Source organism: Ascaphus truei, chromosome 5 (assembly GCF_040206685.1).
Source record: "Ascaphus truei isolate aAscTru1 chromosome 5, aAscTru1.hap1, whole genome shotgun sequence".
In the NCBI taxonomy this organism is placed as follows: domain Eukaryota; kingdom Metazoa; phylum Chordata; class Amphibia; order Anura; family Ascaphidae; genus Ascaphus; species Ascaphus truei.
This window is the reverse complement of record NC_134487.1, coordinates 117426159-117452082: the sequence shown is the minus strand read 5'-3', so window position 1 is coordinate 117452082 and position 25924 is coordinate 117426159. Positions and strand designations below refer to the sequence as shown.

At 38.9% G+C, this 25924-nt stretch overlaps 1 protein-coding gene across 4 annotated transcripts in view; it reads right to left on the bottom strand.

The window, feature by feature from the left end:
• Nucleotides 1-25924, bottom strand: part of LIN7A (lin-7 cell polarity scaffold A) — a 101016-nt gene that overhangs the window by 32478 nt on the left and 42614 nt on the right. For all 4 annotated transcript variants that reach the window (XM_075600512.1, XM_075600509.1, XM_075600511.1 and 1 more), the window contains exon 2: nt 9637-9755. In XM_075600512.1, the coding sequence (XP_075456627.1) occupies nt 9637-9755 (119 nt within the window). The remainder of the gene's footprint in view (nt 1-9636; nt 9756-25924) is intronic.

Here is a 25924-nt window from a genome sequence, read left to right as displayed (position 1 = left end):
TCTTGGGTCTGCAGAAGGCATTTGTTGACTCAGATTATCTTTTAATTAGTAAGTCTGTATTTTTTTTTACTATATGGAAGTTTGTATTTTTGTAACATATGGTTTAATATTCTCATTGGCTGTAGTGGTCCTCCATCACAGGTAGCGCCATTCTCTGTTTCGTTTTGGTCTCCACTATTTACATCTCTTCAGAGTATTTTTCATCCTGGAGAAGATGGCGGAGCTTCCGGTGGGGATCCCTACACACCAACCAGGTAGGAAAGTTGTGATTTACTCTTTGACAAAGCGAAACACTTTACAGATTTACACACAGATACCCAGCAAGCTCTTAGAACCCCCCCCCCCCCCCAATTACCACAATATATATATATGTATATAAGTGTCAAAAGGAGTGCTACTGGGCATGGCTAATTGTATAAAACAAGAAACAAAGAAGTCCAGAGCAACATCCAATGTGACAAAAATACACAGTGAAATACCTATGTATCTCTTGGAAAAATGGTAATTTAGTTAACCCTTTGGCCAAAGAGTATAAGACACGAGCCACTTTCAAGGCATGACCACAATATTGCAAGATACCATTTGTCACAAACAGCACACCTGTGGGCATGTGACATATATGTGACAAAGTTTAATACACATAGCTAACTAGCTGACCAACTTTTCACCTTCCGCAAAGGACATGCCCAGGACATACTTGAAAACGAGAGGTAACTCTCAATGTATTACTTCCTGGTAAAATATTTTATAAATAAATAAGGTCCCTCCAAGGAATAATATCTACTCTCAATCCGTCACAATATCTATCTTTCATCTGCTGCCACCAAAAAAAAAAATTAAAAATATGAATTTGCAGAGTCCCTGGTCCCTGTTTATTAAGAAAACTATTCACTTAAAACACACAAATCTGTTATAGCAAAATATATAATCTACATTTATAACCATCAATTCAATATATTAAATTCCTTTTTGCCACATATATTTATTTTGCTTGTCTAATTAATATAGAAACTGTGGAAAATCTCCAGTATTTTGTCTGTATTTAATTGATAGACATTACACCACATAACTACTGTATGTTTAGTTGAAATGTGTTTCATTTTGTACTTTAAGGCTATGGCACCACTGTCTGCGCTGCACGAGCGCCTGCCAGGCTGGCGGCACGTGCAGCTCTGATCCCCGGTCTGCGGTGAGCTGTACGGGGAAAGACAGGGGGGTGGCGTGACTGAGGTGTGGTGGGGGGCACAGCCATGATGTCACCTGGCAGCCAGGTTCGCCCTCATGCCAGGATGAAGGCCGTCCTCATCCTCCTCACTGTCTTTGTCCTCCGTTGCCAGGAACAATACAATAAAAAATACAATTTAATGGCTCCTAACCCCTTAATCACCCCTTAGTAACCGCTATAGTAATTGAGGTGTTAATCACCCTCCCCCACTACCCACCCACCCTACCCAGGGACACCACGCCCACCCTCCACCCCTGCTACCCATTGATTGGCACAGAGTTAAAGCATGCTCATATAATATGGGCATATTTTGCCACTATAGCAATAAATGGTGAAGAAAAAAAAAATCAAAAATATTACGTAGAAAAATCAACACATTAGAAATGCCAATAAACCAATTGATTAGCAAGTCCATATAATATTGGGCATGTTTTAACACTATGGCAATCAATAGTAACCTAAAAAAGAAACAACCTCTAACAATATCCAATTCAATCAAAACAATCACCAAATAAAACAACAATAAACATGTAAACACAACAAAATTACCATCATTCAATAAAGCAACTACCAAATAAACACCAGAATTACAAATTAAAACATTCCCCCAAAAAATCAATAACTAAAAGAAAACTCCAAATAAACACCATTATTAAAAATCAAAAGACCAAAAGTAAACCGCAATTAAAAAGCAAACACCAAAAAAACAGAAATAAACAATTGAAAACACAACAAAAAATGCCATAATTCAAAATCAAAACACAAAATAAATAGCATAAATATTTAAAAGTAAAGAACCAAAATACATTTAAAAGAAATAAAAGCAAGCATTTGCCATAAAAAAGCATTGGTTGTCACTGTATGTATTGTGATACAATCACTGTCTCTAGGTGCTGGAATAGCTATGTGACTTTTCAGCATATAGAGAGTTAACTTCCCCTAGAGAAGGCAGCAGCAGCTGCAAATTAATTGAGCAGGCTGAACTCCTGATTGCACATGAAGTTTTAAAAGTCAGGAAGTGACTACACACTGAGAGAAACTGCTGTTCCAAGAGAAGGGGGACGAGAAGAGTTCTCCCCAGCTGTGGAAGCTGGCACAGTCCCCTAGAGACACTAGTCAGTGGTCGCGGAGTCTGCTGGGACTGCCTGGGTCTTAATCCCAGGAAGAGGAAGGAAGGAAGCGAGACCACGCTGAAGCAGGGATGTCCTGTCCTTAACATTGGACTTACAGAGGACAGATTTTCTGAGCTCTCATGGGGCTGAGCTCCCCTAGGAAGGAAGGACGCGAGACCATGCTGAAGTGGAGACATCTGCTCATAACCTTGGAATAACAAATAAGATAAACACTATATTGATGTGTGCAGAGACTGTATATGTTTAGCTACAATAGTACCTGTGTTGGGGTGGTAACAAGCTTAGCTGTCCATCCAGTTAGTAAGGTCTGAAGCTGCACGTGTAGTTAGTCTCCTAAAAGGAGTAGGCATTTATTTTATGATTTGTTTTGACTTAAAGGAAAGGTGGGCCTGTTAGTGTATTATTTATCCTTGGAGTAGTGAAGAAAAAAAGGGTAGTGTATTGCGCTCTAAATCAACTATGTTCTACTACCACAGCCAGATGATCAAAGTGATAGAAAAATAAAAATATAAATGAGTAACTAGGATCATGAAAAATGCAGCAGGTATATTAAGATGGCTCAAAACATCTAATAATGCCAATTTAAAGAAAAAGATACCAGCGCAAAAACATGTTCCACAATAGAAAAATATTTTATATTGAGATAAAAGAAACACAAATGAGTGCTATAAAAAACCACTAAATTGGTTAAACAAACATAAAATTAAAACGATACAAAGTTACCAGAAGCTCCTTGTGCGTTGTGAATGCAGCTGTTAGCAAAGGCAACAAAAATAGCAGTCCTGTGGTTAAGGCAATGCTGATAGGGAAAACACCCACTCTCAGCTTGTCAGTGCAGGCAGTAAAGTTACCAGAAGCTCCGTGTGCATTGTAAATATAACTGTTAGCAAGAGCAACAAAAGTAGCAGTACTGTGATTCAGGCAATGCTGATAGGGAAAGCACCCACTCTCAGCTCGTCAGTGCAGGCAGTTAAGGTCTCAGTAGTTTGCAGTGTAGACCAGCTGATCCAACTCACGCCTGGCTCCACTCACCACCGGATAGGGAATGCACCGGTTCCCGGCTAACTGCCCTCCGCTTGTACCGGTCAGGGAAGGCACCCGCTCCCAGTATGATGTTTCCAGTGGTCACGTGGCTTCACAATGAAAGATTCACAGACTCACAATAAAGCTGCAGACATAGAACACTGCACTGCTCTGCTCGCGCCCAATCTTTGAATGAAAAAGTGCAAAAAAGCACAAAAAAGGGGAACTTATTATAAAAAGTACTAAATAGCAAGATATATATATGGAGTAAAAATGGAATAAAAAGCACACAATCTATTTCCTATCCAACGCGTTTCGTATCATAAAAGATACTTCATCAGGGAATGATTGATACTGGAAATGTGTGCTATTTAAACACAAATGCAACTTGAAAATGGGCGTAGAGTTTCAAAACAATAAAGCCACCATATAGCCCATTGGTGAATCTATAAAGCAATTAAACAAACAGTGGTAATTACTTTAGAGTGAACATGCAAGATCACATCCTACAATTTTTCTTATTATTATTTATCCTTGTAAATAAACCCCACATAGAGAAATACTACGTTTCCTGCCTTAAATCTGGGAGATAAGATCCTACACTGTAACGGAGACATCACAGTATGTATAGCCCTAAAGGGTCATACATAAATACATTGGCAATCAATAGGCAACGAATTTTTTTTAAATAAAATAAAAAATACAATGAAAAACCTGTAAAAGAAAAATAACATACATTCAATATTTTTTCTTACCTTTAGATGTCTTCACCCTCCGATTCCCGTGGTCTCAGCAAGCTCTCGACAAATCCATGATCCAAAATAGCAACGGGCCTCAGGTAAAGTCCAAAGTTCTTTTCTTCTTTCGTTATCTTCATCTGTTATTTGTAATCCATTTGGTGGTCTTTCTTCTTCTGTATCTTCATCTTCATCCATCTTTATCTGTAACGCCATTGTAATCCTACTGGGGAGGAGGTCTTCACTCTCCAGCTTCTTGGCGTCAAATGAGGCTGCACAGGCTTTTTTACGGCCTGTGATGTCACATTTGAGTGGCAAATGTTTCCCATGCCATGTTTCCCATCTGATTGGCTGGGATAAACATGTGACAATTTTTTTTTATACTGTGACATCAAGTAAAGGGAGGGAAGCCAGCCAATCAGAAAGGCTGTGCTTCCTTTCCCTTTAACACGACATCACCAACCCCACATGGCCACAGTCACATGTTATTTTAGCCAATCAGATTGTGAGATGTATATCCCCAATGTGATTGGTTGTAATAGACCATGTGACTCCCTTTGGATGAGGTCACATCCTTTCCAAATATTGACTCTGTTATATGGTCTGCTACAACCAATCACATTGGGGATATACATCTCACAATCTGATTGGCTGAAATAACATGTGACTGTGGCCATGTAGGTTTGGTGATGTCATGTTAAAGGGAAAGGAAGCACAGCCTTTCTGATTGGCTTCCCTCCCTTTACATGACATCACATCACATCACATCATGCAAAACAATTATCACATGGTTATCCCAGCCAGTCAGATGGAGTGGGAACCATTTGCCACTCAAATGTGACATCACAGCCCGTATAAAAGCCTGTGCAGCCTCATTTGATGACAAGAAGCTGGAGAGTGAAGACCTCCTCCCCAATAGGATTACAATGGCATTACAGATGAAGATGGATGAAGATGAAAATGAAGATGAAGAAGAAGAAGAAGAAAAAGAAGAAGAAAGAAGTCCCCCAAATGGATTACAATGAACAGATGAAGATAAAGAAAGAAGAAATTAGAAAAGAAAGAAGAAAAGGACTTTGGACTTTACCTGAGGCTGTTGTGCATCCTGGATTTGTTCGAGAGCTTCCTGTGACCATGGAAATCGTAGGGTGAAGACATCTAAAGGTAAGAAAAAACAGTGAATGTATGTTATTTTTATTTTGCAGGTTTTTTCATTGTAATTTTTTTTTTCATTGCCCATTGATTGCCAATGTATTTATCTATGCCAAATTAGGGCTATTCATACATACAGTGACAAGCAATGCTTTTTTGGCAAATGCTTTCTTTTATTTCTTTTAAATGTATTTTGGTTCTTTGCTTTGAAATATTTATGCTATTCATTTTGTGTTTTGATTTTTAATGATGGGAATTTGTGTTGTGTTTTTAATTGTTTATTTCTGTTACTTTTTTGTTGTTGGCTTTTTAATTGTGGTTTATTTTTGGTCTTTTGCTTTTTAATAATGGTTTTTATTTGGAGTTTTCTTTTATTTATTGATTTTTTTGGTGTTTTAATTCTTAATTCTGGTGTTTATGTGGTATTTGCTTAATTGATTGCTGGTAATTTTGTGGTGTTTACTTGTTTATTGTTGTTTATTTGGTGATTGTTTTGATTGCATTGGATATTGTTGGTGGTTGTTTATTTTTTATTTTTTATGTTGACCATTGACTGCCATAGTGTTAAATCATGCCCATATTATATGGGCATGATGTACCCACTGTGCCAATCAATTGGTTTATTGACATTTTTAATGTGTTTTTTTATTTTTATATTGTGTTTAATGTGTCGGTATCCCAGTCCAGGATTTAAATCCCACGGTCTCGTGACGTGGGAAATTTAAAAGCATAGGGGATACCGGCACCCCATACCGGGGCCTGTATCACGGGAATTAGGGTGTCACCGAAGCTGAAACGAATGCGGTTCAGCTCAGGAGACCCCCTGCTCATGTACACTATTATTAAAATCAATATTTTTACTGCACGATCGCCTGTAAGAGCCGTGCATGGAGACGCAGCATCTCCATGCAGCTCTTACAGGCTATCGCGCTATAGAATTTATAGCACGATAGAACTGAAACAAAAAAACAGGTCGGACGATAGTGCAATTTTAATCGGCCTTAAAAAAATGGCCTTCACTTCTTAGTGAATCCCGCTTTTGGCTTCATGTCTTACAGCGCGATACAAAAATGCATAAAGGCCTATGCACTAAGCAGCGATAAGCCACTTATCGCCGCCTTATCACCAAAAAGTCCTCCAGTGAATCAGTAAGTCCTGATAAGTTGCCAAACGAGCAGCGATAGGCCACTTATCGCCAGGTTTTCAAACTTGTGCAATTCTAATAGTCCCGATTAGCTTATCAAGGCTAATCGCGGCTCTAGGATAGAGATTTCCTCTCAAAATCCTCATGCCAGGAAAAGTTGGCAGGAAGGTGGTGAGAAGCGGCGAGATATGACTTAGAAAAAAAATGAATTTTTCCTGCATCGGATTGATGCCGGGAGTCTCCGGAGCTGATATCATTAATATCAGCACAGGAGACACCCGGCATGAATCCCATGCAATAAAAATGCATTTACAGGCAACTTCATTACCTTAGCGGTTAACCGCTATGGCAATGAAGGAATAACATATATTTTATTTGGGGCATATATGTACTAACCACCAGTACACAACCCACCCTCTGTGCCCCCACATAAAACCATCATTTATTTTTTGATACACAGGATTGATACCAGAGGCCAGTGGGGTTCTCCAGGTGGTCCTCGCAGGTTTCCGTGGGCCTCCAGGTGGTCCCTGCGGGTGTCTGGGGGCACCAACGGGGTGTCTGGGTGGTACCCATGGGTGTCTGGGTGTCCTCAGGTGGTCCCCGTGGGTGTCCGTCGGCCTCCAGGTAGTCCCTGCGGGTGTCCAGGGGCCTCAACGGGGTTCCCGGGTGGTACCTGCGGGTGTCCGGGGGCACTCGGGTTGTCCCTGCGGGTGTTCCCCAAGGATGTCTGGGGTCCTCAGGTGGTCCCCGTGGGTGTACGGGGGTCCTCAGTTGGTCCCCGCGGGTCCCTGTAGATCCTCGGGTGGTCCTCATGGGTTTCCGGGGGTCCTTGGGTGGTCCCCACTGGCCTGCACTACCGATCCTGTTGCAAAAAAACAAATTTGGAAGACATTGCAATAAATACACCGCAAGCCCCCCCAACACATACAGTACAGTAATGGGCAAAATAACTATTATCCAGATATGGATAATAGCTCATTTGCCCATTATTAAATAAAACATTAGCCAGTCATATTACTAAATAAAGTAAATAAACCTTTCTACTTACCCCTGCCATCATGAAGGGCGTACTCGTCAGCATAATGCAGGTCCATGTCCTTCGATGCCAGAAAGAATACATTAAAAAATACAATCTAATGGGCCCTAACCCCTAAATCACCTTAGCGGTTAATAACCACTATAGTAATTAAGGGGTTAACCAACCCTCCCCAGATACCCACATGGGAGTCCTAACCACCCCGGAACCACTATACCCACCCTGTACTCATTGATTGGCATAGTGGTACATCATACCCATATAATATGAATAAGTCACTATAGCAGTCAATAGCAAAAATAAAAAGTCGGGTTGAGCACAGCAAGAAATACGGGCTGCAGGCAGGTTTAAAAAATAATAAGCTATTTATTCGACATAATGCCTGACATACAGCAAGTGATATTTCTCTGACGCGTTTCACTTTATCAAAGATAAAGTGCCGTCAAGACAGGAAACGCATCAGAGGAATATCACTTGCTGTATGTCTTAGGCATTATGCCGAATAAATAGCTTATTATTTTTTAAACCTGCCTGCAGCCCGTATTTCTTGCTGTGCTCAATCCGACTTTTTTATTTTTGCCATTGCCTTCCTGGGATTCATGCACGCGATTGAAGACGGACCTAGATGCTTCCCTGTGAGCATGATTGTGAGAGACACCAGCTGTTTCTTCTTTTTTCATGTGAGTAGCCTGTGTGGATATTTCAGATGACTGCACAGAGCAGGAGGATAGATTTGAGGATTATAGGGGTGGTGCTGCATGCAAGCAAGGTATGCTGATTTATAACATATGATTTAGTGAACCTCACCACTCCACCTCCACGTCATGGACTCCGTGTGAGTAAAAGAGATTATATAACACCACACAACACTGGACTACGATATGTATACAGTCTGAGAATAATGAGAAGATGAACGTTGCTTTTATTCTATAACATATTGACTTAATATCATTATACACACCAGATGCAGAACAGCATTTTGGAAGCACCCTTTCAGGATCTATTTCCTACCCCACATAGCAATCAATGGCCACCCTAATAAAAAAGCATTTAGGCCCAAAATACACAATAATAAAACATATACACAAGCACCTAAACACCTTAATTCAATAAATAAAAGCACTAGTCAACAAATTCTATTAATAAAAGCACTAGCTCAGGAGATACCCTGCTCATGCACACTATTAATAAAAATTACATTAAAGCAGATTAATTACCATACAGATAGCCGCTACGGTAATTAATTTGTTTAATTTTTTTTATTTGGGTTTTATTAGTAGTGTATTGTAGCAGGGTTCGGGGACCCCCTGCTTCCCGAGATACAGGCCCCGTTATGGGGTGTCGGTATCCCCTATGAAATGTATTCTCTCGGTCACGTGACCGTGGGAATCAAATGCATAGGCGATACCGGCACCTGTATCTCGGGAATTAGGTGGTCCCTGCACCTGAAATCAACGTGATTCTGCTCCGGAGACCCCCTGCTACAATACACTAGTAATAAAATTTTAATTAAAAAAAAATAATTTTGGGCGAGATTTGCACAGGGAGAGGGTCTCTCTCTCAGCAGCTCTCTCTGCAGCAGAAAGAACTCGCCGGGTGAGCCCTTTCAGAGGGTCAATCATCACGTCACCGGCTACTTGCCATTTTTTCAAATGTTGCTATCACAGGTATTTGGGGCTTTCTGCATACACTGTAAAAAATGGTAATTTAAATAGCCTGGCGATTTTTTTATCGTGCTTAGTGCATAGGCCCCATAGTTGGACGCAAAAGCACTGATTTTATCACTGCTTTGTGAATAGGCCCCTGTGCCTCTCCTGGAATGCAGTAATGCATCAGGAGAAGTTGTGATTCTAATAACATGCAAATAAACTCAATCTTGTTCATAACTGCAAAGTTTCTGGCGCCCATCCTTTCTCCATCACCCGGCTGCACGGACCAGCACCCTAATAAGTTAATACACCGAGTAAGCTAAATACTGAGACTGCACTTTTATTGTTTCATATACCAACCCCATAAATGATCCTCTTAGCATTCAAATACAAATGTGTATTAAGCAAACATGCCACATTCAGTCCTCTGTAGGATTCTCAACAGCGAATAAAGGAAAATTGTTAACAGCAGTTTTTATAGCATTAAAATGAAGATCACTGTTAAGAACGTTCATTGAAATGTTAGTATCATACCTCTCTTATCGCTGTGCAAAATTCACTCTCCAGGACTTTTTTCAGTGATTGTAATTTATGCACTGGTACTTCTCCTGATTCCTCTAGTTTCTCCAACAGTTCTATTGCTCGTGCAACATCTGAGTAAAAAAAACAAAAAAGAAATATTATGCAGTCTTTTCACAACATGCATACAGAGGAAAAGAAGATTACAGCTTGAAATAATGTAAAGATTATATGGAGGAGATATTTACAAAGAATGCAATAGTCACATGAATGGAAAAACATTCTCAGTCATCCAAAGGAGCGATAGGGACTTTGGTACTTTGGTAGTGTCTAATTTGCCACAGTAGATTAAAATGTATCTAAACTTTGCACCTGCGGTACAGTACACACTGGTACTTTAGTTTCACATGCAAAGCTTCTGATAAAATATATTACATTACAGCATTTTGAAGATTCTGTAATTGTCTCTAAAAAGCATAAGTAACTGTTAGTTATCAATCACAAATAAAACACATAAAAGTACACTGGACTGACCATACTTTCTCTCTGATATGTCTGCAGAAGTTCTATCGACTGAGAAATGACATGTTCTATTGCCACATACAAAGCTGATGAATTAGGACACCTCTTTAGACATTATAGTGAGCCTGTTAAGGCTGCGGCCCCAGTCCTCCCTGCTGCACGCGTGCCTGGTGGCATGGCGGCGCGTGCAGAAACTACAGCCATGATTGGCGGTCTGTAGGGGAGATCTAGGGGAGCGGGGGGCGGGGTCATGATGGGGGGCATGGCCATGACGGGGCATATCTGCCCTGCCATTGGCTGCGCGCCAATCACGTGACAGCGTCGTGGCACAGGAAGACAAAATGATTGTCTTCCCTGCCAGCGTACGCGTCACAGCGCTTTGTGCGTCCGCACACACAGCCACTGGGGCCTACCCCATAGAGGGCTCTGCTGTGCATGCTGTAGAGCGCACCACCGTGACCACTGGGAACTCAGCCTAAAATAGCAGCCAAGCTGAAATTGAATAAAGCACAGTATTTTAATTACAGGCTTCTAAGCACTTAGATGACAGAGAATTTCTTCTTTGCACAGGGTGCAGGTAATAGCACCATGACTCTCAGGTAAGACATTGGTTTCTCTTAAAGCCTCAGTCCCAGCTTACTATCTTTTCCAAGCTCTACTCTTATTTTCTGTTATCCATATTATTCTGCAAAAGGAGAACATTGCCCGACAGCTGAGCACAGATCCTGATCCTATTTGTGTTCAGAACGCCATCATATTTTTCCTACAATAAGTATGGAATAAAGGAAACATAGTGATATGCAGTATGTCCTAGAAAAATAATACCGTGGCCACTAGTTTTGTGCAAATTTGTATAACTGTTTTTAGATTTTACATTATGCCAAAAGGAACAACACCTCCTAAGAACTAAAAGAAAAAGAAGAAACAAAACAATAAGTGCAGCTAAAACATACCGGTTCGTCTCCAAAACTTGAAGCACAGTTGAACTATTGTAACATATATAAGAACATTTCAGCAGTCAATTATATCTGTGAATATTGGAACTATTCCTACGACAGAAAAAATTGTAGGCAAGATTGACTACACAATTTACAGTACCATTTGAAATCCCAGAGTAGATTTGATAGAAAATCTCTAGATACAGTGAATTTCTGACCGTTTTCTCCTGATTTATGTATTATGTAAAAACAAATCCATCAGATTTCATATGTCTGTATTTATTAAATGTGGCAACATAGAGTAAACCATGAATTTATACTTACTGTATGTATTTTTCTACATACAAAATGCATGTTTTGTTTTGAATGTTGCAATTTATGGACATTTTATTATTATCTTAAAAGGAGCACAAGGCTTTAATATACAACTGATGTTTGACTGAGAACAATATATTACTGTTGGGCTGATAACAGTAACATTTCAATAATTTTGATGCTTTGACCTTGACAGTTTAGGGAATGTCAAAGTGAGGGGAAAAAAATAACTTCTCAATAATCTTTGTACAGGAGAATTTAAAAACAATTTTTTAAAATAGTTTAGGTGTGATGATGGATACAATAAGACAATTTGTGGAATAAGTGGGCTTGTTGACAGTTATGTACTACAGTACAGTGCTGTGAAAAAGAAAGTACACCTCTTTTAATTCTATGGTTTTACATATCAGGACATAATAACAATCATCTGTTCCTTAGCAGGTCTTAAAATTAGGTAAATACAACGTCAGATAAACAACAACACATGACATATTACACCGTGTCATGATTTATTTAACAAAAATAAAGCCAAAATGGAGAAGCCTTGTGTGTATACCTTATGATTCAATAGCTTGTAGAACCACCTTCAGCAGCAATAACTTGACGTAATCGTTTTCTGTATGACTCTATCAGTCTCTCACATCGTTGTGTAGGAATTTTGGTCCACTCTTCTTTACAACGTTGCTTCAGTTCATTGAGGTTTGTGGGCATTTGTTTATGCACAGCTCTCTTAAGGTCCAGCCACAGCATTTCAATCGGGTTGAGGTCTGGACTTTGACTGGGCCCATTGCAACACCTTGATTCTTTTCTTTTTCAGCCATTCTGTTGTAGATTTGCTGGTGTGCTTGGGATCATTGTCCGGTTGCATGACCCAATTTCAGCCAAGCTTTAGCTGTCGGACAGATGGCCTCACATTTGACTCTAGAATACTTTGGTATACAGAGGAGTTCATGGTCGACTCAATGACTGCAAGGTTCCCAGGTCCTGTGGCTGCAAGACAAGCCCAAATCATCACCCCTCCACCACTGTGCTTGACAGTTGGTATGAGGTTTTTGTGCGGATATGCTGTGTTTGGTTTTCGCCAAACGTAGCGCTGTGCATTATGGCCAAACATCTCTACTTTGGACTCGTCTGTCCAAAGGACATTGTTCCAGACGTCTTGTAGTTTGTTGAGCTGCAACTTTGCAAACCTAAGCCATGCTGCCATGTTCTTTTTAGACAGAAGAGGCTTTCTCCTGGCAACCCTTCCAAACAAACCATACTTGGTCAGTCTTTTTCTAATTGTACTGTCATGAACTTTAACATTAGCTAACTGAGGCCTTTAGAGTCTGAGATGTAACTCTTGTTTTTTTTGCAACTTCTCTGAGCATTGCACGGTCTGACCTTGGGGTGAATTTGCTGGGACGTCCACTCCTGGGAAGATTGGCAACTGTCTTGAATGTTTTCCACGTTTGAATAATCTTTCTCACTGTAGAATGATGGACTTTAAATTGTTTGAAATGGCATTATAACCCTTCCCAGATTGATGGGCAGCAATAATTGCTTCTCTAAGATCATCGCTGATGTCTTTCCTCCTTGGCATTGTGTTAACACACACCTGAATGCTCCAGACCAGCAAACTGCTAAACTTTGGTTTTTATAGAGTTGGTCACACCTGCTGATGATCAATTAATCAAGGGCATTTGATTAGCAGCACCTGTCTGCTACTTAGCATCTTAATTCCTATGGAAGCAGTAAGGGTGTACTTAGTTTTTCACATAAAAAAAAACTTCGTCAAGAGTGTTGCAAAACTCCATCCCGCCCTCCCCCGCCCCCACCCCCCAGCCCCTTCCCGTCTTTTGCTGCAACACTCCCCTCCCCACCCCCCCGTTCACCTCAGCTTGGATATCTACCACTCTACCTTCTGCAACCCTCGGCCAAGTGACCTCAACTACCCTCCAGTCTAATATCCTCGATCACAGCGAGTATATCAACTGTATTATCTTACCTACTACATTACTTTATATGTCGAAACCCTGACCTGGCTACAAGATGACGAACCTGAACACCTGACGTGGCCTCTCGGCTTCAGGTCGGTGTTTACAAATCGCCACCTTGGCCTCGCAATCCCATCCTGTTTATGGCGAGAACATGTTACAATACCTTGGAAAGACTTGTGTACTATTCTGCTCCCATTGAAACCAACTTTAGCCCACCCTTATCGTGAAACAGCTCTGGCTGACATTTACGACCAAAAAAAAACCAATTCTGTCTTGTTACGTTTAAAGTCTGACTCAATATATAAGACCTCATAACTTTATCCCTATAATACTTGGAATAATGTGATTCATATCAATACATTTCAAAGTATCCTGTTTATGCTAGTGTCAGGAAAGCCATATTTCAATCCCTTCTGGCAAAAAGAGATGCCTTTATCTCTAGGTCCTATAAAATAGGCCTGGTCAAGGGCTTAACAGGCCATAAAAGCAATTCTTGTATTTTTAAGACAATTTGTAATCAATGTTCGTGTGCCGGGTGGATTAATATAACTAATATATTCTACCATTTTTATTACACCTATTAATAGGCAAAGATTGTTTACACGGTTGTAGTGAGGAATGGAGTTTATCTTTTGTTTTCTTGTTTCTGGTGGCCTAGGCATTTAAAGGGTTAACTTTTGGTGTTAAATGGGTTAACTAATGATGCTTTCTGTGCTATAATGGTAAATACAGTAGCTTATTTTGTATGTCAAACAGCTTAGTTCCTCTTTCTGCTTCACCTCGGAAGATGCTTCCTCTTTCACAGTGACTGTCTTCGTCTTGGGGCTGGGACTCAAAAAGTTAATGTTTTAGTGTGTAGTGAGTGTGTTGCTGATTTCCCCCCCATCCCCTGAGATATAAACTTTGTCTTGTTAGCAGGGGGGCAGAAACTCGCCAATGAACAAGGCTAATAGTCAAGTCGTGCTGTGCGTCCAGGAATATGCGATCACAGAAGAATAACGCTAATTGGCACGCACCTGAGAAGGTGTGGGGGTTACCCTGGTAAATCCGTCTGTGTGGTATCCTGACTGCTGTAACTCAAAGATAAGTATTGCAATAAACAATATTTTACTAACAATTGGTGTGTTCGTGTCCATTTGTGTACGCATGAGTGATATCGACAATCCAAACAAACATTTCTATCAGTATATCTTGAATAAGTATTTCCTGTCAGCATGTTTGGCGTAGTCGGCAGGATAACTAACCCCTGTCAACACAACTGTATATAAACAGTGGGAAGACATATGCAATACAATATATTTACTATTGTTTTTTGTGTTCTTTTGTGGGAAAGTTCATAGATTGTTAGCCTTCTTTTCCACTATTTCAAGGAAAAAGGTCCCTTTCTGTTTAGGTTTTTATTTGGGAGGAGGGGCTCTAGGTGGGAACAAGGGGGTTTCTGGAGCTTAACTGTGTTCATTTTTGCTCTGGGGACTTCCTGCTTCCAGAGATACCTCTGTAGTTCACGTCGATAGCAGCCTTGGCTGAGCGAGCAATACGGCTGTTTAAAGGTCCCACATCATGCAGGCTAATAGGAAGCTGCAGCATCATCCGTCGCGACTTTCTATTAGCCCGCATTACGCTGGACCTTTAAACATGCATGAGATAACAGCAGCACCGAGAGTTAAGTATCTAGTGTAGCAGGGTGTCCCCAAAGCTGAAATTAATGTGGTTCAGCTCCAGAGTATTTATTTCAAGGAAATGCACCTTTAAAAACATGCCCCATCTCTCTCGCTAAAAACAATGCCCGATTTTGCAACGTCTGGGCTGGAATCCTTAATGGCCATAACCAGCTCATGCAAACTATCCTTGATGTTTATCACAGCTACTTAAAACACATTTATTTCCATTATACATGTCAGATCAAGGTAATAGATACATCCTATTTTGTGAATCCTATTGTGGATAGACAGTTTATCCTGTACAGCAACTTGTGCATCACTAATATAATGATTTTAAGTGCTTCTTCAAGTCAACTAGGGATTATATTGTGATAACCTCGAAAATTACTTAAATGGTAATGGTAAACATATCAGAATTACTGTACTTACAATAGCATGAAGTTACCTTTCTGCTATCACATCACTCCCAATATTCCGGTTTCAAAATAGACAATTCCTGACTAAATGAGATTTTTCTACAATACCATTTAGGAATTTGTACAATTCAAGATATATATTGCAGGGAATATGTTTAGAAACCCCCTCACTGACAGAGTGCAGCATGTATCTTGCATAATCACCAAACATTTGAGGATTTAATTTGTCGGTGAGGAGCCAGTATTCTTTCTGTCACGTATATTAGCCACAATATTGGACACATTATATTCTTCTTAAAAAACAGAAAAATGAAAAAAGGGATTCGACCCCCCCCCCCAATCAGTCATTTCCATATCTTATGCAGCAGCAATAGTGTTTCTGAAAATGTAGCACTGCACAACAGCTCTAATTAGTAGTAGTAGCAGTAGACGACTGTGTTTGGCCTTAGCCAGTGGGAATATGGAACACAACTGGATACAAGTTCATATTATTTAAGTAATGATTCCAGAAGAACAGGGCATCCCTGTTCTGAAGGGATTATTACTATTATAGGCTAAATGTAGACTTTTTTTTTTTTAAACATTTTTCATAAAGAAGATACACTTTTGTAGTCATATTGATTTGCAAAACTGCAGAGACACACACAAACACACACTCTGCAGCCCTCTTCCACCCTCTACACCCACTGACAAACATACACTGCAGCCCCCCTCGAAACCCACAAAACGCACACTGCAGACAAACACACCAACAAAACAGACTCTGCCACCTCTACATCCACAAAACGCACACCAGCAGCCCCCTCCCTACACCTACTACAGCCCCCTTTCACCCACAAAACACACACAACAGACAGACACACACACACACCTTTCCCCTCATTCTCCTGTGCGGAGCTCTCTGCAGGCAGGGTGGGGGAGGAGTCAGTGCCTTGCTGCTGCCTCCTGTCCAATCACCTCCCATGTCTGAGAGCTGATCTCACTCTTTGTGAATGAGAACTGACAGCTGAGTGGATGAAAAACTTGGCAGGGTGCTAAAAATTCCGGGCCATTACTGATTGGATAATGCCCAGAATTTTAACCAATCAGTGAGCAGGGATTTCAATAATGCCCGGAATTAACAGCTTTAGCCTATAATTATTTAATAATATCTGATATATCCATTGATGCACATTGGGAATAATTCCTAGGCCCCTTTTGTAGCAATCTATTGATGTCCCCTATATTGACATTTAAACATTTATTTTTTTAGATCTAATTTTAGGTATGTCTTTTCATGGTGTACGGATTGTTTGTGAATAATTCTTAGATGTTGCATTTTTTAGGACAATCTATACACTAACGTTCTCAAGAGACTTAAACTTTTTCACAATACCTGTTATTATGTTACAAATTGGAAATCAAAACAATGTTTTGCCTTGGTAAATAAATTCAATTTTAGATGATAATGTAAACCTTTTTCAGTACTGAACAGTATTTAGTCAAAATATATATATATATATATATATATATATATATATATATATATATATATATATATATATATATATATATAAAAGATATTACCAGATTGAAGTCCAGTAATAAGGAGACAGCACACTAGGGGTATATTCAAAGGCAGTATGTATTGTAGAGAATACAGGCACTTCAGCCAACGTTTCGGTCTGTGCACAGCCCTGAGGAAGGTCGCTCTCTGCAGACCGAAACATTGGCTGAAGTGCCTGTATTCTCTACATACTACCTTTCAATATACCCCTGGTGTGCTGTCTCCTTATTACTGGACTTCAATCTGGTAATATCTTTTCTATTTGAATATCTATGGGATAAGCATCTGGATACCTTTTGATATGTGAGTGCTGGTTGTTGCAATTATATATATATATACTGTGTATATATATATATATATATATATATATATATATATATACTGTGTATAAATATATATATATATATATACTGTATTTCACCCTCTTGCACATCCATGTAAAAACATCAGTATTGTAAAAGGATGGAGGGAGCTATAGACACCATGATTTCCCAAAGAATTACTAGGGAGAACTTTTTACCAATCTGTAAAAGAAGGGAATAGCAAACATGATAATATACAGTGACTAAAAAATATTTCAATAGTCACCCAATGTAATTATTTAATTATATATTGTGGAGCTACTGCATCAGCACAATACAAAGTTAGCTCTAAAGCATTTCACCATTTTCTCTAACGAATTGCTTACATTTGATGTAGATTGTTAGCCTGGTAACATTGAACTTTACACCCTTCCCCTCCTGACCCCACTCCCTACCATTGAGCTGGCAGATTTTTTTTTACATCAGTGAACCATGAAAAAGTGTCTCACAGTGATACAGAATTTGATCAATTCCTTTTTAACCTGTGCCTCATATAACTTTGACCAACTCCTCTTATTGATAGCCCCCAATTTGCAGGCTGCCTCATAGAGGGAAGAATTGGAGCTATGTACCTTAATACAACGTGATGATTAAATTGATGCTCTTTTCATTAAATTAGCTAAAAAAAAATCAGTACTACATTATCCCCATTGTCTGTATATATACTATGTTGTGCATTGTTTAACGTTATAATGGTACTCAAAGATTACAGACTGGATGCTTGTAAGTAGAGTGAATTACTTTGATCTAGCAACTAGTTTTTTATCTGTTTTAAAAAAAAGAAATGGAGCCCATAAAAGGTGTCAAACTCTATTACTGAAGGGAAAAAAAGAATATGATTTGTAAGGAACAATAATACTGTATACATTTCAAACACCTACAATTTTAAAGGATGAAATTAAACCCTAGAACCTTCCACAGCAGTGGGCCTTGAATCCGTTTTTTTAAAATGGCATTGATTCAACTCAATTACATTTTGGCTTTTTGATACAGCATTTGGAAAGCACCGCAGAACTTATCATGGATGTTCTTCACCATCTCTTTACAAAATGGCACCCAGTTTTATTACTGACTGAGATATAGCTTTAAGAAAGTCTGCCATGTAACTGCCCCAGCCACCAGCACCTAAAAAAGTAGGTGACGGGTAAAACCAAGACTCAACTTTTTTCTGTTTATACATTGGTTTACTTCCTAAAAATGAACAACAGTTTTTATCCTACGTGAGAGTCAAAGGGGAACTGCAAACCCCCCATTTATAGCAACTTGGTACAGCTCAACCCCATTATAACGCGATGCGTTACAACGTGAATCCGCTTATAACGTGATGCAAGCGTGGCTCCCAATTTTCATATTTATGAATACTTTACAACACGGTGATTGGTATCTTAAATACTTTATTGTACAACACATACAATTGTACATTATTTCTAGCGCGATCCGCTTATAACGCGATGTGATTCTTTGGACCCCAAGGACAGCGTTATAAGGGGGTTGAGCTGTACTAGTGCCAGTGTGATTTTTAGGGGCTCTCGTACTCATCAGAATGCCAAAGAATAACAAAATCTGCATTAGAAACATGGCACAGATCGAATTCTATAAAGGGAATTAAGCTGCTTAAGAAGCGTGTGTTGGTTTTTTAAAGATAAACTCATAGCTGGTGGTAATAAACAGTCTAAACTTCAATAGTAGCAACAATATCTTGCCCCATCTTTATTATGCATGACTCTTCATTGCTATTAAGCTAAACCATCCAGATCTGTATACAACACACCTCCTGTTGGTCATTAAGAAATTAATTGAGCAGGAGGAAACAGCAAACACATATGACCTAACCATAATTACAACATCATTATTGTACATTTGTTGAAGGTTGCGATACCTTTTACAGAACCAATATGAAAGTTATTCATGACGAAATCTTAAAAGCTCATAGGTGTCTTGTTTAAGTGTGCCTATGAGCTTTCAAATGATTTATTCATTTAATCAATGAAGACCTTATGTTCCCTAAAAGATATTATAGCCTAAAACAGATACTGCAAACAGTTCTCCAGAACCAATTGTCTACTCGAACATTAATCTATGAAACCATTACAAAACTAATTTCAAGTAATTTTCTTCATTTTTGTAATTTGCTTTACTTTTTAACATCTGTACATGACCCCTCGTAATTCATTCATTTCACTTCTTTAGAGCCAGAGAACAACCACTTGGAACATGGAAGGGAATAAAATGTTAACAAGTTACATCCCACTGTGTTTTTACATTCAGTAGAATCAAATACCATTTTAAAAGACTAGAAACTGAAAATCTTGACTTCATCCATCTGATTTTTGTAGTTAACAAAAAAAGGAACAAATGCACATACACATTTACTAAAGTGAATAGATACAAAGTCCCTATTTGCTCTAGATGACAAATGTTCCAATATGGCAAATGAAGATAAATGACCTGAGCAAAGCAAAGTCAATATGTTTACAGAAAGGTCTCCACAAGCTTTAATATTATTTAGGGCAAATAAAATGAATTAAAGTACGTATGCGTGCATGTTGTTTATTTCTATGTCATTTAAAAAAGCTTTGATCTTATCTTACAAGTTGACATTCTTATATTGTATTTATAGTTTCAAGCACATTGTTCTTTATTTTTATACTAATACAAATTGTCTCAATGACCCATTTTTGTTTGTCTCAATGGGGTAAATAAAGACCAAATGGGTTCTAAAAATATATCAGGCAATCCCCACAAATCAAAAAAAGCTGAAAAAGTTTTGGTAACAATAAATTATTTGTTTGTCTCCCATCACTACCTTTAGCATTAGTACAAAAAGCTGGTGACCAGACACAGAGTGTGAGACTGCTGTAGTTTGTAGTCTCAAATAGAAATGCACAAAACTGCCAGTGCAGTACTTAGTAGCAATACGATCTGCAGTTCTTGCCGTATTCAATAAGCATTACATATACAAAAATATTACAAATAAAAAGAACATTAGCATGCTTTTTTTGGGACAAAAGCTGTCTGGTTGTGATATATGACACAATTTAGTTTTTACTAGAAGCTGAATAGTTTCATTATTGTCGATGGTAAAAATGGGACACAGAGAGCTACATTTCATGCAGAGAACGTCTGTGCGGAAGTAGAGAGAGGCTATCTTGACTGACTGCATGTACAGTAGTTTAATCTCAACTAGTCAGTACCAGAACTGGATGGTATCAAACCTTGTTGGTCTATCTCAGTGATAACCAACATGGGTGGTTCGTGTTTCCAAGGGGTTCGTCCCCCAAAAAGAGGAACTGGCAGATGCCAGATGGCATAGTGGGTTCATAAGCCTGTGGAGGGACTACATGCTTAGTAAAGTCCCAAACTGCACCTCATTGTTGGTGGTACAGTTGTCAATTACTGCAGGAGCTTTAAAGTTGCATCCCACAATGCCGTGTGGAAGCCGCTGCAAGGCATTGTGAGGCGTGCCTTTTGGAAGCTCTTGTGGTGATTGGCAGCTATACCACAAACGCTATTTGCACACACTGAGGTGTAGTTTGGGACCTCGGTAAATTTTTCAAAGCGTCAGGGGAGTTCGTCTCGAAGTCATAAAATAGAAAAACATATCATAGTGCAAAAATGTTTAAACAGTTCATCCATCCATCCAAAATGACTACTCACATTTTAAGTAATCAAATTAGACAGTCATCCAACTTAAGGGGTGGATGCGCCCTATGTGTGAACAGCAGCCACCAATCACAACCTCCAAAGGAGAAAAAAGAGAGAGACCATATAGTGTAGAGGTAAAATAATTATAATATCAAAACATGATTCAAGGCTTACACTTCATACGGTCGATGTGGGCACTCATAGGTAGCGGTTGACGGATATCCCTGGGACTCATGATTCCTCGGGTTACTCGGTCACCTCCACTCTCTCTGGAGACACTTGGATCCACACCGGAGCTTTTGTCCCTTCACTACCGGCACGCCGAGAGCCTCCCAGGCTCCCGCTACGTCACTTCCGGTGCGCCAGGGACTGCCGGGTCAGATGGTTTCAGTGGATTTCTCATGTTCCCCTTCTCTTGGCTGTTTGACTGGAACACTCTACGCGTTTCGTCGCTCTCTCTTGCGACTTCATCAGGAGTGACTAATAGCTGCTTACTCTACTACTATATACCCTAATGCCCTCCCTCTAATTAAGGCCTAATTGTTCAATTAAAGTGGTATCACATATATACAATTCAAGTGTTATCACATACATTCAATTAAAGTGGTGTCACATATATTTAACAGAGTGGGTTGGTATAGTATAATTGACTTCATCTGTCTTGTTATCATTTATACAATACAGGATAAAATAAAACACAAGAATAATACAGGGAAATCTATATATGGCATAATGTGAAATATAAAAAAATTAAAATGTAAATATAGAAAAGATAAATATATAAAAGACTAAAAAACTATCTAACCTATGTATCAAGTTTAGCACTAATAAAATCACGACGATTGTGGGTATACTCAAACATATGTAAAAAGAAAGAAAAACAGGATTAATAAAATATTATATTATATTCACAATCAACATTACAGGAACACTCCTAGTTCAATATCCACATTGAGTCCTCTAGGAACTAGAGTTTTCAATGTGAAGATCCAGTAGTTTTCCCTTTTAGTTAGTTGAGCATCACGGTCGCCTCCTCTCCAATGAGGTAGTACTTTTTCTAAGACCGTAAAGGTCAATCCTGTGGTGTTGCCTTGGTGATGTTTAATAAAATGATCTGACAAAAGGTGTGTGGTTAGCCCTCTTCTAATGTTGCCTACATGTTCTAGGATTCTAATTCTTATATCCCTGGAAGTTTTGCCTATATATTGAAGACCACAAGGACATGTGATCATATAGATTGCATAGTCAGTTCTACATGTGACATGGTGTTTAATATCATATTTCTCTTTTGTCACATGTGAAGTGAAAGAAAATTTTTCAGTTGTTCTATATTTACAGGCCTTACAAACTGTGCACCCCAAAAAAAACCTTTATCACAGGTAATCAATTATTTTCTCTTTTTTCTTTTATTTTAGGCAATGAACGTGGGGCTAGTTGATTATTCAGATTGTTTGCCTTCCTGAGTTTAACCATGGGTACATCTGGAACCACATCACCTAATATTGTGTCATTTTGGACAATATGCCAGTATTTCTTTATAATTTTCACAATTTTATTTGAATCCTTATTAAAATTGGTTAAAAATGAAAAACTAAATTTGTCTTTATTGGTTGTATTTGATTTTTCCTCGGTTTTTGTTTTTAACAGATTGCTTCTATCTCTTAGATCTCTTGCTTTTGTTATAGCATTTTTTAAATTACCAGGATTGTATTTTCTACTTACACTGGCGACACACTTTATTCGAGCTTGGCTAGTCCCACGAATTCGGGTATACCCGGGTGTATTGAGGTTTGTGACTGTTTTCTGCCCGAGTGCATTGAGTTATTTTCAAGGCAGGGATTGAAGCATTTTATTCCCGCTGGCTGCAATACTGCACAGTATATATATATATACTGCATTACAATTCATGAATTTATGCCATCTGGTAGACACACGAAGCATTGCAGCCTATTAAATCCTAATCATTATCATTTAACAGATCAGCCGCCCATCAGCCAGGCATGAACCCAGGCTGGGAAGGCAAACGCAACGGGGCTTGTCAGAGGTGAGGAGCGGCGCATTCCAGGTATCTGCCAGGTACATACCGGGTATTTGCTCGAATAAAGTGTGTCGGTGCAGTAGGAACCTATTCTCCAATACTTTGGATTGTGTTTCAAAGCTATTAAGATCTGAGCAATTACGTCTTACCCTTCTAAATTGGCCATAAGGCACATTATTTAACCAACTTGGATGGTGGCAACTCGAAGGTGAGATATAATTATTACTGTCAACTTCCTTGTAGAAGGTTTTGGTTTCATTATTGTCGATGGTAAAAATGGGACACAGAGAGCTACATTTCATGCAGAGAACGTGTGTGCGGAAGTAGAGAGAGGCTATCTTGACTAACTGCATGTACAGTAGTTTAATCTCTACTAGTCAGTAGACAACGTTTTCTTTTTTAGATTGGAAGAGAGAAAGGGACCAGGAGTTCCAGAGAAAACAACTAGAGAAAAAATGGGAATCTCCAAATTCGAGAAAAAGAAAAATAGAAAAAGAGGTAGAAGAGGGGGGAAAGAAAAGAGTAGCCAGAGCAACAAGCGAATAAAGGAAGCTAAAGTCCTCAAAAAACAATTGAATATATTTAACATAAGTAAATATGAACTTACTAAATATGAAAAACAAGTTTTAAGCAAGGGGCTAACTTTCGCTCCAACATGTGGCCCAAATCACTTTGGGGTACATGTGGATGTACAAAAATTCATTCGAAAGTTAGCATTAAAAAGATTCTTTGCGAAAAACACCAATAGATTAAATACGATTCAAGATGATAGGACAGACAAAAAAGCAACAAAATTTAAACCTAGTTCTACATTTTACCCAAAATTTGCGAGGGGTAATTTAGTTGAATCGTTTGCAGAAATGGTATCAGCGGATATAGAAAAATGTATTAATGAAAAAAAGATAGGGAGGGAAAATCTGAGCAAACATGAGAAAGAAGCGATTACACAATTAGAAAATAATGATCAGATAGTAATCAAGTCGGCAGAGTAATCAAGTAATCAAGGGGGAGGCATCGTAATTATGGATGCCTCCTACTATATAGAGGAATCCAGACACATATTGGAGGACAAAGATACCTATAAAATGTTAGCGAGTAATCCTACACTTCAGTACCAAGAAAAACTACAAACTATATTAGAACAGGCAGTCATAGAGCAATAGGGGAAAAAGAACAAGAATTCATTTATAACATTTACCCTAGAATACCTATATTCTACATGATCCCGAAGATACATAAAGATCTTGCTAGACCACCGGGTCGCCCGATAATATCCGGGATAGGATCTCTGACTTCTGCTCTATCAGAGTTCATTGACCATCATTTGCAACAGTATGTAGTGAAGTTGCGTTCCCACCTAAGGGACACCACCCACATCTTGCAAATATTAGGGGAGGTTCAGTGGCATGAGAACTTCATAATAGTAACGGCGGATGTAACTTCACTGTATACTGTAATAACCCATGAAAAGGGATGTGAAGCTATATTATCTAAGCTGGAACAAGATATCACTTTATCACCAAAATTAGCACAATTTTTAATGGTTTCTATAGACTTTATATTAAGACACAATTATTTTCTTTTTCAGGATCAATTTTATTTACAGGTATGTGGCACCGCCATGGGAACCAAATTTGCCCCCATCTATGCGAATGTTTTCATGGGGAAATATGAGGATGATTACATCTGGTCCAACGCGGAGCTGGGGGCGAATTTGGTCCTGTGGCGACGCTACATAGATGACGTTATTTTCATTTGGAGAGGTTCTGTTTTTGAGTTAGATCAGTTCAAATCACATCTCAATAATAACGATAGGAACTTGAAGTTCACTTTCAAGGACAGCAAAGATAATATTGAATTCTTGGACCTCCAACTATATGTGGAAAATAAGATCCTACAGACAAAAACCTACTATAAACCAGTGCAAGCAAACAATTATCTCTTGGCCAGCAGCAACCACAATCCAAATTGGATAAAAAACATCCCGAAGGGACAGCTGGTCAGGATCAAACGTAATTGTTCGGAAGATCACATGTTCGAATTACAGGCACAGGATCTAAAAGAAAAGTTTCTAGACAGGGAGTACAACAAACATCAGTTAGACCAGGCAGTGGAAACTGTAAGAAATATGACCAGATCAGATCTATTGAAAGACAAACCCAAAGATCAACTTAATGATAACAATACAGTGTAGTTTGTAACACAGTATAGCACACTGGCACCAGAGATAAGAAGAATCTTTGCGAAATATTGGGGTTTATTAAGACAGGATGAAATTTTGAGTAAATATTTAAAAGAGAAACCTGAAATATATTTCAGGCGAGCCAACAACCTCAAAACATATTTGTCTCCAAGCTGTCCTTTTAGTAAACATATTGCTTCCAAAACCAACATCAAAGGGTACTATCCATGTGCCAAATGTACAGCATGCCAGTTTAGTATTAAAACAAAACAGTTTTCATCTAAGGTCACACAAAAAGAGTACCCAATTAGAACTCTAATCAATTGCCATAGCCAGTATGCTATATATCTCCTAGAATGCCCGTGTGGCCTCCAATATGTGGGCCGCACGGTTAGAACACTACAGAGAAGACTGGGAGAACATATTTATAATATAAAAAGGGGGTTTGAATTTCATAATGTGTCCCTACATTTTAAAAAGGTACATTCTCAAAACCCTACAGGATTGAAATGCCATGGCATCGAATGCCCAAACTTCAGTAGGAGAGGTGGGGACAAAATCAATTTCATTTCAAAAAGAGAGTCATTCTGGATTTTCGAGTTAAAGACTCTGAGCCCACTAGGTTTAAATATTGAATTTGATTTGTCAGCTTTTCTAAAATCATAATATTCTAATCCATCTTCAAGTTGTCTGCCGACT